This window comes from Ammospiza nelsoni, chromosome 2 (genome assembly GCF_027579445.1).
Source record: "Ammospiza nelsoni isolate bAmmNel1 chromosome 2, bAmmNel1.pri, whole genome shotgun sequence".
In the NCBI taxonomy this organism is placed as follows: Eukaryota; Metazoa; Chordata; class Aves; order Passeriformes; family Passerellidae; genus Ammospiza; species Ammospiza nelsoni.
The window spans coordinates 4,366,452-4,384,798 of NC_080634.1; the positions used below are offsets into that span (position 1 = coordinate 4,366,452).

The following is an 18,347-nucleotide window of genomic DNA, read 5'->3' on the forward strand; positions in this document are numbered from 1 at the left end:
TAACATCACCTAATGTTTTCTTTGATAATGTATTAGTTTTTAAATTGGTTGTAGCATAAAGGTTTTATTTAAATGTTCTCTGCTGGATTGTGTGTAAAGATTGTCCTGAGAACTGGGGCTGAGGGCAGGGAGTTGGTTCCCTTCGTTCCAAAGATGAACTCTCAATAAAATTTGAATGAATTTAGTGAATTTCCCATAAGGACACGTGTGATTTTGGCCTTCTGACTTTTGAAATGGAACAGCAGGCATTGCCTTGTTAATAAACACATACCTGTCGTTTCCTTTCTAAAATTCTTTCTGCATTTGCATGGCGCACTGGGCATGTTCAGTGGAGAGTTGTTCGATGTGGTGGCTGTGATTTGGGCTGATTCTGCCTCCCAGCAGTGCATTCCTCTTGTCCACAGGCCTCAGAATGGGGTGTGCCTTGGAGCTGCCACCTGTGCCAGGTGGTCCTGTGGCAATGAATGCTGCTGTGGTAGAGGATTGTTCAATTACAGTTGAAAAATAATACGCAGGCATGAAAATTTGTTATTTTTCAGTTGGAAGAGCTGAAATGCTGTGTGCGGTTTCTGAGTGCTTGAGCTCAAAAACCTCTGTATGAGGTGAAAAAGTCATTGTGGTTCTGTCTTCAGCTTTTTGGGTCTTGGTTTTTTCAGTTACAATATCTGCAGAGTATGTACTACAGTTTTGGAAAATATGCTTTTCTGTCCTTTCTTGTATTTAAATTAAATATTTGGCTCTTGAGAGGATTTGAATAATGCAAGTACTCAGCGTTACAAAATATTTTTGTTTTTCAGTTCTGAAAACAAAGGGAGCGCAGCCATAAATTCGAAGAGCAGCCAAAAGGAAAGCACAACTCTGCCTGCACTTTTGAAGGTAAGATTTTTATTGACTAATATTTATTTTAGGTAAAACCTGTCCCCTCTGCTTGTGACTATTTGTTGGAGTTTTGATGTCGGATGCACTCCTGGATGTTGGATGCAGTGTGGCACCTGATTGCCGTAGTGTGGGTTAGGGTCCACTATGCCAGGGTTCTAATGGACATGCTGAAGACAGAAAAACTATTTGTGCTTCACATTCCTTAAACAAATTCCACGTATTTACGTACAGGAAAGAACTGGGACTTCAGTGCAAGTTTGCCAGTGAAGAAGAAAACTAATATTTTTATCGAACCAAGTTTTCAGGCATTGCTCTAAAGTACCATTTCTGTATAATTTATGAATATCTAACCAGCAAATCTGTGCTTGCCTGAAGGCCTGCTGGTTGGCAGCCAGAGCACTCTAAGATCTTTGTGCTGAGATTTGTCTGTACGTCGGGTGCTCCTCACCAGTTACCCGTGTTAATCATGCTTGTCTTGTCCTGTAAGTGTTGTACTGCAAGAAAAGGACATGTTCCTCTGTGATCAGGCTTTCTCCTGTGGCACTAGACACACCTCTAAAGTTGTGCTTAGATTCAGCCAAATACCATAAATAACTATGTACAGGACAGGTGATAACTGCTGTCACATCTTGCTCTGCACTGAGCTGTTGTAATGATCCAGTCACTAAGCAATTTTGCTTGAATTTTTGTTCCTTTTCTGACTTGTCTCAGTGCAGTGCAGATAATATCATGGCTGCTTTCCCAAAAGGGGCTTGGCTCGTCTGCCAGATTTATTTGTAGGCTTCTTAGCACACTTAATCTGATATTTCTATCCCATGTTGCATTTATTGAGCACTCATGGTGCATGGAAAAGGAAGTGCTCACCTTCTGTAGGGCCCACAGTCCCTGTGTATTTGCACCCTCAGTATCTAGGGACCATTTGTTTGGGCTTCACCAAAGTTGGATGCTTTGCAGTTGCCTCTGTAAGGACCCCAGCAGGGTTATTTGCTCAATAAAATTCCATTTTGATTGTGGTTTGTCTACAGCAAAGTGGGAAACAATGTTTGTTCAGAAGCCGGGGGATCCAAGCCAACTCTGTCAGTTCAGAGCTCGTGGAAAATGCCACTGCATGGCTTCCTATTACCATAAATCATTGATGTTATGCCTTGGAATGCAGGCAGAAAGATTTCTGATAAACCAGAGAAGACTCTATCTACTATAATACAAGAAAATTTTTTCAGTTTTAAAAAAATCTCATTTTTCTGTGTCAGATCAGTGAAAAATTCCAAATCAGATTTTCCTTTGGAGGCAGGTCCACCCCAGGGCAGGGCTGAGGAAGGGGAAGAATTCAGGATTCAGCACTAGGAGTTGCTTAAAAGGAAGTAAGAACAGGGCTACGTCTCAAGGAAGAAGCAGGATGTGTAGGTGGAGCAAAGCAAGCATAGCAAGTTGAAGTTACCTAAGAGTATTTCTTTCTTGCCAAAAACTAAATCTGATTAATTTTTTTTTTAATTTACAAAAGCCACCATTCTGAATCTTTCTTGCTGAATCTGTTTCAGTAGTCTTCTACTCAGAACTCATGTTTTTATAACACTGTACTAAAAGCTGGTGCCAAAATTAGTGCTGTAAAGTTTTTTTCCAACATGTCTCATCTCCTCTTTTTCTTGCCATAACCTTTTATTCAATTATATTGTTTCAGACCTATGTTAAAAAGCCTAAAACCGTGACATTATCTTAGAAATAATGCCTGGTGTTTGTATAGGCTTTAGGAAGAAGGTGTGGTTTTCATACTAGCAGAATGTGCTGGCTCTTCAGCTGTGCTGAGAGCTTCCTGTCTAACTTTACTGTTTTTTAAGCTGATCAAAAACCTTGTGATACACTTGAACAGTTTCATATGCAGAGTAGTGAGTACTTTGAGCAGTCTGACTTTTTATCTTGTGTGCACAGAAATTACAGCTAGATAGTAAAAACTTACTCAGAGGAAATAGAGAAAGTATTGGTTTTCTGATGTTCCCCCCGCTACATTTTCTGCAGAAAATGTTTTTTCTGTTTTTTCCTCTCACTGCTGTCTCCAGTACCCTTGAAATTTGGTAGCACCGCATTGGCCAAAATAAACTGTCTTCTGCAAAGATCACCAGACTGCACTTGAGCAGTTGGAGAGAACTGATGCTTTCTTAATTGTGGTGTTGGGATAATCTTAAGAGTCTTTTCCAGCCTAAATGATTCTATGGAAGGTATGACCTGTGTTACTAAACAGGTTTTTAGGTTTTTTCACCCAATCATCAAGGTTACTGTAGGCTGACAAAAAAAAAATGTTATGGAAACTGTTTTTTGTGAAGAATGTCTGAATCTATACTTGGATCAATTTTGGGCCGGTTTCCAAGCATGCCCACGTCTCTGAGCTGTGCTTCTACCTGAGCATTTCAGGTGGATGGTAACTAAAAGTGAACCCATGTTGTGTCTGTGTTAGCTGTCACCAAGTTAATGAGCCGTCCTATTTCTGATAGACTTCCATGCTGTGATTTTGTATATTCATTGGCCATCTCAGCACGAGGCCAGGGGCGAAATAGCAGAGGAGCTGCAAGTCTCTGATTTAGCAGCAAAGGTCGAATGTCTAAATTATAACTGACTGGGTGAGTGGAGGTGGCAATTGTGCTGAGCTTTGGTGGTTCTTTGACTCTTCTGAGCACTTTAGACACCCCTTCTGTACTTTACCCCTGTTATTTTTTCCCTACAATGAAATATTTAACTCGTAAAGGAGGAAAAGATATTTTAATATGCTCCTTTTGAAAATATTAAGCCTAATTTTTCTGTGTGCCAAGGGGGACTTTATCAGTCATCACTTGATCACTTTCAAGAAAGTATTACTGAAATGTATTTGCTGTGTCTGTTAATTGATGGCAGAAAGTACACCACCCCCTCCCAATATTTATTTACAGATTTTGCTGTGCTTCTGTTCCTTTCAATTAGGGCTGTAAAGGGTGTCCTTTCTGAGTAAACGCTCCGTTTGAGCAGCGTGATTGCTGAACAGATGGTTGTGTGGATGTAAACAGCTCTCGAACTTCATGTTCAGCGTGCTAAGTGTCTGCACTACAGAGTGTCCAGTGCACATTAGTGTATCATTAACCTCACTTTTAGTGCTACAGGGACTTGGTTTTCAGAGGGAATATTGTAACAATGCTCCCTGAAAAAGGGTTTAATGGTCACTGGGTATCTTTCCTGTAGCAGTGCATGGAGAAAATAGTCCATTCTTCCATAACCCATTAGGAAGGAATTCTTAAGCATCTCAACACAGAAACCACCATGTGGGCTGTGTCAGGCAAACCCAAAAGTTCCAAAAAGTAAGTGCAAATTTGATACACCAAATGTATAATTTAGGTTACAGTATTTCAGTAGCATCAAGCATTCCATCATTTGGCCCATAGGCTCCACACTGAATTAACCTGAGACAGTCTCAACCTTCACAGAAAACTCAGGGGCAGAAAGTACAGCAGAGATTATCAAGTCTGCTCCTGTGCCCCAAGGTGAGATCTCTGTATCTATGTCATACCTGATAAAAGTTTGTCTGACTTGTTCTCAAAGACCTCCAGGGATGGAGATCTCTTAAGATCTCTCCAACCTCATCAGACAACTGTTCTACCAATTTCATAGACCTTATAATTAAAAACCCTTTTTCTTAACATGCCATCTAAAGCTTCTGTGCTGCAAATTAAACCTGTACCTAATTGTCCTCTGACAAGTACTCCTGTACACTGTGAACATGGAAAACAGAGATTATTCTGTAGCTCTGCTTTCTCACATGAATTTCATTTCAAGGTAACATAAAGATGGCTGTATTTAAGCAGGAGACATGATATTAAATTTTGATGGCAGGGACTGCAATTATGTGATAAGATGGAGCCAGCTTCTTTTAGGAGTTGCAATGGGTACAAGTTGGAACCTGGGAAATTCCAGTCACCTATATGAATTTATTTCTTTGGTTTTTTATTTGTTTTTTTTTTTCCTTTACTGTAAAAATGGTCACATATTGGAACAGTTTGCCCAAGTGAGTTGCAGAATCTTTATGCTTGGAAATACTCAAAACAAAGCTGGATGAACCAGAGCTGCTTTGTGCAGGAGCACAGACTGCATGACCTCCCCAGCCACATTCCTTTCAGCCTAATTTGTGCTGTAATTCTCTGTCACAAAATTTTTCATCCAGTGTGCCAATTTACACGAGACTTTTTTAGAAGTCCCATGAACTTGCTGGATATAGGTTGCTGTTCCTACTGAATGTCCCTTATTCTGAATATAGTTTTAAGTTTTACAAAAAAGTTAGAAATCAAAAATAAACCTAAAGTCTTAGTTAACTGCATACTGTTTTCCATATAGCATGGGGTGGGGATTTATGTTGTCATGGTTCTATTTTATATTGATTTTATTTCAAAAATCTCATAATTTTAAATTTCATCAGTAATTATCTAAGTAATGTCTGCTCAGGCTGTCTGTGAATTCCTGCTAAATTCCTGACTTAATAAGTAGAAATCAGAGAGAGGGATGTTTTTTCTTTTGGTAGTCAAGGGAGAGGGACTATTCTGCCAACCATGAATTTTTAAAAACCTGAGGGTTACTTTTAAAAACTCCTGCTGTCACTGTCTACAGCAACAAATGAAAGATAAAACACAAATTGTTTTGGAGTTTGTACCGTCAGTATTTCTCTTGTGAAAGCTGAAAGCAGACATTTTTTTCCTCAGCCATGATGCAGACTTTTGTTGAAATGGAATTTTATAGGTGGTACCTTTTAGTTTCCCAGGATACTTTGTTGAATTGATGGTTGATGTTAACAGCTGGATGTGTTGAGGGGGATATTTCAAGATCATCCCATCTAAAGTTCTGGTAAATTCCCTTGCAATATTGAAGATTTTTAGAAAGAATGATCTTGAAATATGCTTCCCTCTCTACTACTTTTGTTCTTCAAAGAAGGGATCATGAGGAAACTTTGTTTCAGGATGGGTGGGGGAAAAAAAGTTCTAAATCTTGGTCTGTTTAACTCAGAAAACCAGCAGACAGATGAAGCAGAAGTGTGATGCCAGGTGCTATAATCTGCCAATAGAATGTAAGTGCAGGTGGAAGTCACACTGTCTTATCCCTTTCCCAGTGTACTGTCACCTTCTCCTTTGAAAAGGTAAATTTCACCTTTTTTTTTTTTTTAACCAAAGCTTCAAGAAAATGTCAAACACAGCAAAAATTGTTTAATGTTTGTGAAAACATATTTATTAAAAGGCAATGGAATTGTAGTACTGGAAGAGTTTGGGGGAAAGAACAGAAGTAAAACAGACAATTTAATTCTGTTCTCTCTGGCTCTACAGTAGCCCTTGTAGTAATGAGGTGATGGTTGCATACTCAGAAGTGAGTACCAGTTCTTAATCCTCAATCAGAGCTTTAAAATCATTTAATGAGAAAATTCAGAAGGGGAAATTTTCGAGCAGCTCTGCAAATGGTGTGAAGAGAAACTTTTAAATTAAAAAGTTAATTTGGTCATTCTAGAGACTTTCACTGAGTTTAAAATTCTCTGTGAAGGTGACCCAGCAGAAACTTTATTTCAAATTGTACCTCCTTTTTTCTACCTTTTCATTTGAAATGTTCACCCCGACCACTTTATCTGTTGTTCTCCTCAGGGAATGTATCTCTGGATACTTCCTCAGATTTTAGGAGAATACTATAGAGTTTCAGAGAATGCTTGTTTCATCTTTTCTTTCCTCATCTGACAAATTAAATGTGCATTAATGACCCCTTGCAGTTTCAAGAATTCAAATGGACAAACAAATTTTCAAAATCCCAGTGCTGAACTTTGAACAGATGGTGTTGTCTTTCCAAATGTTAAATAGTCATTGACTTTAAATAGGTTTATTTTTAAAAATGCAAAACTGATACAGTTTAACTAAAAGTCTCTTCCTGTTGTTAATTTTTACTTCTGATTATGGTGATGCCATGATTTCATTAGTTTTCTAGCTACTTTTGTCTTCTGGGGTTGCCATGACCTGATTTTTTGCATCTCAAACCAAGCAGAGAAATGAGGATGTGGAAGGAAAACTTCACAGTATTAAACAGCCAAAATATTCAGGTTAATTGGGTATTTGTAGAGGTACTGAGTTCATAACTTTAACTTAAATTCCCCCAAAACCCCAAGTCACTCTTTGTTTCTTTTGAGGGGTTTTTGCTTTTTCTCATTAGTTAAAAGGTGGGTTTTAGGAAAGACTAAATAGTTTTTTACAATGGTGGACTTCCTTTACGTCTTCTACACCACCACTTGAATTACTGGCTTAAATAGGAAAAACCCACTTTACCCATGTGTTTTTTCAATCCATTTGGCTCATGACCATTAGCAACAGTGGACTTTTAGGGGTTCCTATTGTGCATTTCACTATCTGATAGTACTTTAGCCTGAATTTTTCTTAATGCCATTCTAATTTCCATAGAAAAGCTTTGTTCTTAATCTGTATCTCACTGTGTCCAACAGTTTTTCTTTAGGCTTCCATATGTATTGCCTCCTGTTGGTTGCTAAAAAGCCTAAAAGATTTTCCTCACAGTACTTGAAAAAACAAAATATTATTTCACATGTGGATTTAAGGCACTTCAGTGTGTGTCCCACTCACTGAGAAAGAGTGGGAGATGACACCAAAGATGCTTTAACTTCCCAGAGAAAGAAAATCTGTTGAAAAACCTGCACTGTGGGGATGAACTAGCCTGCCACCAGCCCTAGCTCTATCACTGTGGATTTTGCTTAGCACACAGAATTTATATACTGTGTCAGTGTTCAGACTGAATGAGATGCTCATAATTAAATGAATATTCAGTTAAATGAAATGCAGCCATCTCAGTGGTGTCGAAAGGTCAAAGCCAAGGCTAGGAACAAGATTAATTTTCCTGTACTATATGTGGCAATGCCTACATGTGCTACTTTGTGCACCCAGCACTTGAGCCTGAAGCTGTTAATTAATTTCTAAATGCCAGCAAACAGAAACTCAGGAGTAGCGCCGTGGCCCGTTCTCAGATCAGGGTGTTGAGGTTAAATGACTTGTTGGAAGTCCCTGGGGTGGATTAGTGATGATCCTAACTTTCTGATGGCAGGCCATCTTCTCCCAGAAGTGCAGGGGAGATAGGAGGTGGTAGAAGGTGTCTGTGCAGGAGGCAGGATGTGCTCTGAGTGCCGCAGGACAGGCGGCCTGAGATCCCTGCACGGCTGTCTGGCGTTTCTGCTTGGTAATGAGCATTCATTCATGGGGAGGGAAATCCCAAATGTCTGGCAGTTGTGGCTGCAAGCTAACGCTTTGTTCACGGAGATCTGTGTTTTAATGCTGCTAATGCTTTCATTTCCCTCGTTAGGGCAATAAAAGAGATTGTATTTTTGGCAGACAGATGTAGCCCTTGCTGATTGAGAACCTCTGGCAGTTCCAGCTTCAGCCACCCAGCTGCTGAGAAAAGATGCTTTACAAGGGTGGTCACAAGATGCTTTACAAGGGTGCCTACCTCCTGCTGGGCAGGAGGTGAGGAAAACTGAGGTAACCTGGCAGGTTACCCTCCGCAGGGTGATGCTGTGCCATCTCAGGGGTTGTTCACCTGGGCCTGCCTGCTGAGGTGCAGCTGGCCCAGGGTGGGTGTCTGTGCTGCGGCCTGGAGTGGATTACAGCCTGAAAAGGATAAATCAGCTGGGATAAGTATCCTGGTAGTCACAAGGGTTCCCTGCTGGGCAGGAGGTGAGGAAAACTGAGATAACCTGGCAGGTTACCCTCCGCAGGGTGATGCTGTGCCATCTCGGGTTGTTCACCTGGGCCTGCCTGCTGAGGTGCAGCTGGCCCAGGGTGGGTTTCTGTGCTGCGGCCTGGAGTGGATTACAGCCTAAAAAGGATAAATCAGCTGGGATAACTATCCTGCCAGCTGGAGAGGGTGATTCAGCTGGGATAACTATCCTGCCTGGGACATGGCGTGGGGCTTGTCCCCTGAGCCCCAGCTGGCAGTTTTCAGTGCAGCAAAGTGAGAGCACAGTGCCCAGACACAGCGTCACTTATTGCTGCAGTCTCCTCTGTCACCTGATCGAAGTCATAATCTTGTTTCACACTCTGCCACACCGGCCTGGTTGCATGTGAGGGCACAGGCCCATAGGATAATTCAGGTTGAAGGGACCCCAGAGTGTCCTCCAGTCCAGCCTCAGTTCAGCTACAAGGTCAGGCCAGGTCACGCAGGGCTTGCTCAGTGAAACTCAGAGGAACGAGTTGCCAAAGGACTAAAAGCTAATTAAAGCTTCATGAAGCATGTCACAAGCAGGAAAGCTCACAGAGAGTGGGAAAGGGGAGGCAAGGGGAAGACTGATGACAGTTCATTGCAAGAGGAGCAGAAAGACAGCGCTATAGCAGGAAAATTCTTTTCCTTGCTGAGATCAGCAAGGATCTCAAAGGGGATCTGGCAGGTAGGTTTCCATCCAGAAACCACTGTTTTCTTGGTGAACTGGAGAAACTATTCGGACTGCTGTGACACTGTTGGAGGACTTTTAAAATTCATTTTTCTTTGAATGATGACATGAAGTGTAGGTAAAACAAGAGTCACTGATATTCCTGCAATGTTGTGAATATCAAACTGCTCAAGCTTAATTGTGACAGGGAATCAAATGCTCTGTCAAGTTTGCTAGAGGCTCTGACTGTTGAAAACTGGTGGGATGTACCATAGAAAGGATTACTTTATATAAACTCTACACCCTTACCTTTTTTTCTTTTTCCTGAGTGCTTACTAGGGGCTTCTGTCAGAGACAGACTGGGAGAGAGGCATGGGGAATGCTCAGTGAAAGTTTCTGTGGTGCTGGCTCATGGAATTGCCACCGTGCTGCATGTTCAGCAGGCACTGGTGCCTGCCTGAAGGCTCCTGCTGTGCTAGAGGCTTGCTGGCTCTCGTAAAGTAAAATCATGTGCTTTCGTCTCAGCCATTTGAATATGGCACCATCTTAAAATACCAACTTCAAAATCTGCAGCAGGAATCAGTGCTGGTTGTATAATGCTTCAGACTTTGAATTGGGATTTTGTGTGCAAATGATGAAATACCAATAGCTTGAGCTGTCTGTTATGGCAAAGTGGAGCAGGAGGGAGAATATATGGAGAGTAGGATTGATTCTTTTGAAGGGAAGAAAGAAGGATTTGCATGGTTTCTGTGTTAGGACTTAATATCCACATTTATCTTCAAATAAGCACGGTGTAAATGTTCTCTGTGGCTTTTTTTCATGCAAGACGCTATTTATGGTTAAAGGTATGGAAGGACCCTTTCATATTAAAGCTTCCTGTTCTTTTGATTAACCAAAAGTTAAGTAAAGAAAGGAAAATTAAAGAGGAAGGAAATTCTAAATAGATTTCTGTTTCTGGAAGCAGAGACTACAAAACAGCTTTTCAAGCAGGGCATAAATTATGCTCACAAATAAGCAGCACAGTCTTTACAAGTGTTATGTCTCAGAGCTGCTCAGAGAGGATTTTCACATGTAGAGATTTAACTATATTTGATGTCTCAGCTCCTAATAGGGAAAAAAAAAACAAACCCTCCACTAGTTTCTGAATAGAAATGGTTTTAAAAAATGAACAAAACCGCACCAAGCAAAACAACATCAAACAAAAACACTAATAAGACTAAACTGTTGTCAAGTTTTTAATGTAACTATTTCTTTTATAGTTAATGCATTTAGTTGTTAACTTCATAGATATTTTAATAGTTAATATAAATGTTTATGGCTTAAAAGGACTGTGCAGAGCAAAGAATAAGATTTGTGTGCATTTCCTGCACTGAGGTACTCTTTTAGACTAGACAAATCTGTGAGAATGGTACAGACCACAAAACTGCAGAGAAACGCCCTCCTTCACTTAAAGTTAAATTAAAATCTGGCATTGAAGAATGCTTAGGTGTTAGGCAAAGTGAAGGAAGAAAATATGACAGTAGAACTTTGAAGCTGACATGGTGAATCATTCACCCATCGAATTTTGGAAATAATTTTGTTTTCTTGTTTCTGTTTTGTATTTCCTTATGCAAAGTACTCAGTTCCTCTGAGATAAAGTAAATTATTCAAGAGGTTCATTCCAGGCTCATGTGTTACTTGTCTAATACTGAAGACAGCAGCAAGAGCTGTGGCACATCTCCAGGCTGCACTGTTGGCATCTTCATTTGCAGAGCTGGGTTTGGGTAGAGTTGACATCTAAATAGTAAATTTCTGATCCCACAGGGGTGAGTGCACCCCTCTGTGATGCATCAGCTGTTGATCAGAGCAGTGTGGGGGGAGTGGTGAGGTTTGTCACAGGTGGGATGAAAAAAGGCCAGAGTTTGACTTAGCCCACTTTTAAAAGTTGACTTAGAGAAGTTCAGTGTGGTTGTGCAAGTGTCTTGCCTGTACATAGAAAACGGACGATGTGTGGATTTATCAAGGACAAATTAGTGCTGTTCAATTTCTATCTTCACAATTCCAATAAACAATTCCATTTCCAACACATGCATCTTTTAATATTAAGCAATTGCATCTGCTCTGTATTTAAAGGGTAAAAAAGCATTGCTTGAAGTTTAAAGACCACTGCTTCAGTATCACTAAATATATCTTGAAAGTTCTTAAGAAATTGCTGTTCCCCAAGGATGAAGCTGGGTTCATTAAAACACTTTTTTCATCATTAACATGATCCCAGGTGGCCTATTACCAAATAAGCCTGCTAGTTTATTTAAGATTACTTCGAGTAGAAATAGGATTGGTCACCTAGTGGAAATAGTAGTTTTCTGTGTAGGTGTTGCCCAATTTGAAACAATTACTCTTATCCAAATGTATTGTTGACACAACTAAAATTTGCATAGGACTTTTTGTTCATGTTCTTTCCTACTCCTGTTGAGCAGGATAGATTTCATCTGAGAAAAGCTTGGGGTAACTTTAATCTGCATTAATAAACTGGGTTGAATCAGGAATTGAAATTACAGGGTTGTACTGTAAAGATAAAATAGGCAGCAGTAGCCTATGGCACCCACTACAAAGGGTGGGGATGGGGGAGGGAGGTCCTTCCCAGAAAGCTTTAGTCCAGGGAAAAAAAAACATTTGCAGATTGTGAAGCTGAAAATATGGCTATGAGTGGTGTTTGTGAAGCCTTCCAGTGAAGTTGCATCACCCTTTTGGGCAGATGGTCTTGGCAGAAGTAACATGATCTTGGACAGCAGTCCTTGGATCTCTGAGAGGAGCTGACACAGGGGAAATTCAAGGGCACGAGTTGGTGAGGAGCAGAGCTTGCCTTGCCTCTGGGTGTAGATGCTCAGCTGGGCTGAGGGAAGAAATGAACATGTGGTTTGAATGAGGTGAAGCCCTGCTTGGTGCTCATTCATTTCAGGTCACTGATAGGCAGTTCAGAAGGTCAGAGGTGCAGGGCTGCTGCTCTGCAGGACCTTGGCTTGTGAGACCAGGGGAAGAGTGCTGGAGACTGTGGGAGGCAACAGATCCATTTGGAAACAGCTGTGCAGCTGAAGGAGAGCTCAGCATCAAGAGGGCTCAACCAGAGGGCTCAACATCAAGTTGCTAAGGATAATAGGAAGGATTCACCTCTGGGGTGTGAGTTGAGTTTGTTTTATCCCAGTTCTGTTCGTGATTCTCTTCGGTTTTTCAGAAGTGCAGAAGGCTGTGGGGTGTTTGTCTTTGGTTCTGGTGTTCTTGCCTGCATTTGCAAGCTGAAAGCTGTTCTCACAAGCACATGGAGGTTTGTTTGTGAAGCTGTGCTTTCTGAGGGGATTAGTCTGAAGTGTGAAATAACTGTTCCTTGCTTCTTCCCCATGTTTTTGATGCCAGTTGAAGCAATTGTTACCATCTGTCTTGTGTTTTTGTTCCACTGCAGCTGCTTTGGGAACATTCTAGCCTGTGCTAGTCCTTTTTACTTTTTGTGGAATAGGGTCCTCTTTGGTACAAAAAGAGAAAACAACAAGCAGTGGGCTTTAACCTTTTTAAATGACAGATCTCCTGAAAGGAATACAATGCATAGGTGCAAATTAAAATCAAGGAATTTGGGAATGTGTGAAAATGACAGGAGCCATCATCTTTGTGTGCTTTTTGTATTTATCTTAGGCTTGTCAAAATGAAGAGAAGAACCATTCCACAGAAGAGCTTAACAAGTCTGAAATCCAGGAGGAGCTGAAAAAGGCTAATAGCCTTCCTAGTCTGACTCCTGGAAGCAAAACAGCAGATAAAGACAAGCAACCCCGAGAAGGCTTTTTTCATTTCCTTGGAAGCTTATTTAATATTGCAACAAGATCTTCTCTGGTAGAATCTAAATCCTCTACCTTCCAAGATGAACCCAACAGATGTGAAAAGGATTTACAGAACACAAACACCTTTCCAAAGGACATGCAGCCAAAGCACCCAAAAAATGAAGAGCCTACAGCTAGAAAAAAAGAGGATTCTGTAAATAAAGATGATGCCATCTTAAATAATATTGGGAAAGATAACACACGGGATCTTCAAGGAAGCTGGAAACAGTCCTCAGATACAGAAAAGTAAGTTTTAGAATTTATTATTAAATATGTTGATATTTGTGTGTGTGTACAGAACTATGCTGACCAAGTTCAGCTGACTGTATGAGAAATGTCTGTCATTTCTAAGGGTGTTTGGAGTGGCCCTGACTTGACTTTGTGCAGAAGTCCAGTAGCAACTGCCCTAAATAAATGAGCAGGGGAGAAGTCAACTGCAACAAAATATAACTTCAAGGTTGTTTAGACTTCTCCTGAATAGATGTGGCATTTACAAATATGTTAAGAAAAGAAGTGTAAAGAACTTATTTCCATCCATATTTTGGCCTATATAAAAGCTTGAATGTTTGTTCTTTTTATATCTCAGCAGTTCAATAGTTTTACTTCTGCAAATAAGGTTTTCTCACTTTTAAATCATCTTTCCTAGTTTGTTTGACTGGGTGACTTTTGCTTGTGTGATTCCCCCCCAGTTCTTTGGGGTTTTCCTGTGATGTAAAGAAGGTTATGTAAAGCACTCAATTTCAATTAGCCAAAATATGGAACATTCTTTATAGAATGTTAAAAGAAGATTAAAAAAAAAAGTGGTGGCAAAGGCGCTGTTGTGTGTTTGAGAGTAGAAAACTGAAAACACTGGCTGTGGTCAACACTGTGTATTACAAAACCTTTTATGAGTGTCATAAACATAGATACCAGTTTTCCAGAATCATTTGTAGCTGTTATGTTGGAAATTTGGCTGCCTGTGGGTCAACAGAGCATGGATTTGGAGTTAGGTGTGAATGTGTGCCTGTGGTACCTGTCCAGTTTTTGATGGGTGTGTGGAACGTGGACTTGTTTGTGGGCAGTGGATCTGCAAGTGATGATGACTCAGGCTTTCAGTATGGCCCAGAATATTTATTTCAAATTTAAGCAGAAGGTAGTGATTGGGAGTAACCAGTAAGTCTCTCAGAGTGCTCCTGCTTGGATTGCAGATTGGGAGGATGGGCTCAGAAGAAACACCTTTTTTTCTTTTAATTTTTTTTTTAAATTAATTTGAGTGGTGCTCAGTTTGTTTATTGGCATGTGAAATGTTTCATCTCCATGTAGGAGGTCAGAGACAGCCAAAATAGCTGCTTGTTGAATTCCATTTCCATACTGGGGATGTCTCCAGCACTCTGCCCTTACCTGTTATTTGGCAGAATAATTATTTGAAGCATTATATTATACATGCAGTGGCTGATCAGGATGTGAATAGGTGATGTGATACTTATTTAAGTGAAGTTAAAACTGTATTTGCACCTTCAAAATACAGTAATTAATAGTAATACTGGTTGTGTTCTCATGAGCACTCTGGTTTGGTCTGTGACGTGGTTGACTGGTTTTTATCCCAGCCTCTTATCATGGTATCACCCATCTGACTGTGCTTTTTCCAAGCTGCAGCTCAGCAGCACCACTGCTTTGATCAATGCAGGAGAAAAGGTCTCCTCCCCTCAGCTGTTCCCAGGAGAGCCCAGGAGCGTGGTGTTATTTGGTCTGGTTCCTGAGCAAACTGTGTTCCCTAAAACCTGCTGGACAGGCTGGGTCGCTGCATCAGTCTCTTGCTGCTATTTGCTGTTTCTGTAGTATGTCCTTCACTGTCTATGCACAATTTACAGGGTAAGATGCATCTCATTCCCCTTTTTCTTCTCGTGAATTCTTCATAAAAATGTAGATTAATAAAATAAGGCATTTATCAAAGTTTGAAGAGTTTGGAAGGTGTGGTTATTAACTCGCTGATGTGACCTCTTTGCTCTGTACAGAAATTTTTGAGTTATTTTTGTTTTCCTGAAGTCCAAGTTACAATTGGATTTTTCAACTGGCCATCCTTTGGCATTGTCCTGTATTGTTAGGTAATCTTTGCAAACCAGTGTAGGTTTTTTTCAGTGCAGGTTTGTCTCATGGCTAGGCAAGCATGAAAGAATATGTGTTGCTAGTTTGGAGGTAAGGAAGGGTTGACCTATATACAGAAGGAAGCTTTTCCATGGAAAATAACTTTTTTAACGGAAGAAAAATTGTAGTTTTTTTTCATTGTAGCTGTTGTAAATTAGGGGAAACATTAAAACAGTCTGTGTCCTTTTAAGCTCATTCTCAAAAGTACAGTGTACATTCTGCCCTTTTTGGCTTTGTATACTAACAAGTTAGACAATCTCTGTGTAACTTTAATTATGTTTTTCTCTGCCTGACCACACAATGTGAACTGCTCTTCTGAAGCAATTAGTAAAGAAAAATTGGAATGGCTGCAGGGAAGCAGAGGCTTGCGTTGTTTACCTTTCTAAAAAGTTTGAATAATTGGTTTTTTACTAAGGATAACTGTTTTTGTTTTTTTCTTTTATGGAAGTGGTTGTGCTGGATTTGTTCTCTTTTAGTTTATAAAAGTTTATAGGATGCAGAGTAGTTTATTCTTTCCAGTACTAGCTGGGTTTTTTACTAAATATTAACTACCTGTAAATAGCATGTCTAAACTGTAAAAATGTTCTTGGTTGCTGCCAGTTGGATGAAGAGTTTTCTTGGGAGTGGATGCTACAAGCACATGAGGAATGATGGGGAGAAGGGGTAAAGACTTAGCACAAAGCAGCAGGAAGGTGTGGAAACCATGAAGAGCCAAGATGTGAACCTAAGAGTGGTTGAGTCCTAAAAGTCGTGTGAGATGTGCTAGTGAACCATTTAAAGCCAAAGGTACTGATTCCATTGATAGTTGCATTAAACTGCAGCTTCAGCATTTTCTGTAGAGGCAGGATGTAGCAGAGAGCTTTACAAATCCTTGTGACCACTGCATTATTAATCTGACAGCAGTTTCCTTTGTCCTGAGGAAGATGTAAATGAATTTGTTAATTCCACACTGCAGTGAAATACTGCATTAGGGACTGTCTCTGGTTAGTGAGGAGGTTGTAATGATAAGTGGAAGAGGGATGGTTGTTAGATTGCATAATCCCCATTAGAGTTGTATAAAAAAAAGAAAGCCTAAACCAAACAACCTTTCAGATTTCAAAAACCTACCAGATGGTTTCAGATGCCTCTACTCAGACAACCTCATTCTCCTCATATCCTTAAAGCAATATTTGGTGAAGTTCAGGGATATCAGAGTGTTCTGACCTGTAAACTGAGGTTAATTTTGGCCTCAGTGGGAGGTCTGGCACTTGGTAAAGACTTGAGTTTCCAGGCCTTGGGCCAAGGAAAGTGGAATTCATGAGCTCAGTCTGTGGAAGTACATGTTTTTGAGGGACAAAATGTGTAGGTCACATTATTTATTCCTCCATCACCCTGGCTGGTTGGCTCAGAGGTAATCTGTACCTCAAAGGGCTTTGCTCCTTTAATCCCAACAGTGGCAAGTGGCAAAGGAGGAGCACAGAAGACAAAACCATGATACATTTGGCAAAGTCTCTAGACAACAATTACTACAAACAGTAATTGCAGCACAGAAGATGGGTGAGGAGAGTTGGGCTCAGTCTCCAGCTATTTCATCCCTCAGTCTTCCATTTCTGTGGGATGGTTGAAGGTTTCTTTGCCTTGAAGTGAAAGGGAGCAAGCAATGGTAAAGTAGGATATTTGCTGCTTTGAGTAGAAAAACCCTCTTGCTTAGGTAAGATGGCAGCTTCTGGGTGGAACAGTTCCCTGTGGCAGACTGGTAGGTGTAAAGTGAAAACTTTGTGTTTACTCTTGGCCTCTGCACTCCTTAATGATGTTAAAAGACAACCTTTAGCTGATGAAATAAGCCCTAAAAATAAAACCATGGAACAGTGGGGGTGCACTTCACCTCATTTCTCATTGCTGAAAGTCTACATGAGAGAGATAATGATTTCCTGAAGTAGGTGACAAATAGAAGACACAGATTTGCCCTATTATCTTTCTTTCCTATAATGTAAAAGTCTTGCACTTTTATATATATTGCCTGTCACTAAAAAGCAGTGATTTCTCTTCAAAATTGAGAATGGAGTTCCTGCAGTGAATAGCTGCCATCTTCTCAAGAATCCCTGTGGTGGTAATGAGTGGTACCTTGTGAGGTCACTGAGGACAGAACTTTGGTGTTTTCCTCCTGCCCCAAAGATATATGACCCACATCTGTTCCATTGACTGCTTGCCATTTGTATTTTCCAGTAGATTTTGTTTTTTTTAATATCCAGTAACAATAAGTGGACGTTACAAATAGTGGTGTGCAGAACAATGGCGCGTGTGGAACTGCACAGCTTGTTCTGGACTTCAGCAAGGAGGAGCTTTATTGCATTGCTGAACATGGCTGAAGAGAAAAAAATCAAAATTTTCCTTACTCTAAATGTTTTGATTAAGAAGTCCTGCTTAAGACAGTAATACCTGAATTCAACAAAGTATTTTAAGATCCCATCTTCTTCCTTCTGTTATGAACCTTGTAGATATGGATGTGAGAAAAAACTAAGAATCCTACAACTGCAAGGATTTTCTTACTGTAGGTAGAAAAGGGGGTGGGGGTGATTTCCAAAGCAGATGCTCAAAACATGCATTTAAATTTCACACCCTACTAACAGCTAGGTACTAGGAATAGCTTAGTGAGAGCATCGCAAGCAATTTCATTCAGAAGGGAGGTAGCCCTAAGGAAAATGAAATATCAGTCTGTTTACAGTCCTACTATGTTATACATTAGTGGGTTCTGTGAGGGAATTTTTTATTATTATTTATTTTATTTTTAGGTCTAGTAAACCTGTTGTTACACATTTAATTGATGTATGTTAGTATTAGCAATTAGTATTTCCCACCTTGCTACTGTCAGCAAATCCTGCCCTTTTATTTTGATAGAAATACATCTGATAAAGTCCTTCAAGCTTACATAATTCTGGTTAATAGGTTTGTTTCAGAGCTTGTAATTCTCCTTTGTGTCGCTTGTCAGAGGCAGGCTTGTGGTGATAACAAAACACAGCATTAATTTGTCTGATGGATTGTTGTGTATTGTGGTGTTGATTTCAGTCAGTAGCAGCAACATTCATCTTTCCCTATAGATGCCTTTGGCAGAA

At 40.2% G+C, this 18,347-nt stretch overlaps 1 protein-coding gene across 4 annotated transcripts in view; it reads left to right on the forward strand.

Moving 5' to 3' along the window:
* Positions 1 to 18,347, forward strand: part of CRYBG3 (crystallin beta-gamma domain containing 3) — an 87,034-nt gene that overhangs the window by 12,918 nt on the left and 55,769 nt on the right. For all 4 annotated transcript variants that reach the window (XR_009420522.1, XR_009420523.1, XM_059493739.1 and 1 more), the window contains exons 2-3: positions 798 to 876; positions 12,950 to 13,377. Coding sequence is in view for 2 of the 4 variants with exons in the window: in XM_059493739.1 (XP_059349722.1) it covers positions 798 to 876; positions 12,950 to 13,377 (507 nt within the window). In the remaining 2 variants the exon portion in view is untranslated. The remainder of the gene's footprint in view (positions 1 to 797; positions 877 to 12,949; positions 13,378 to 18,347) is intronic.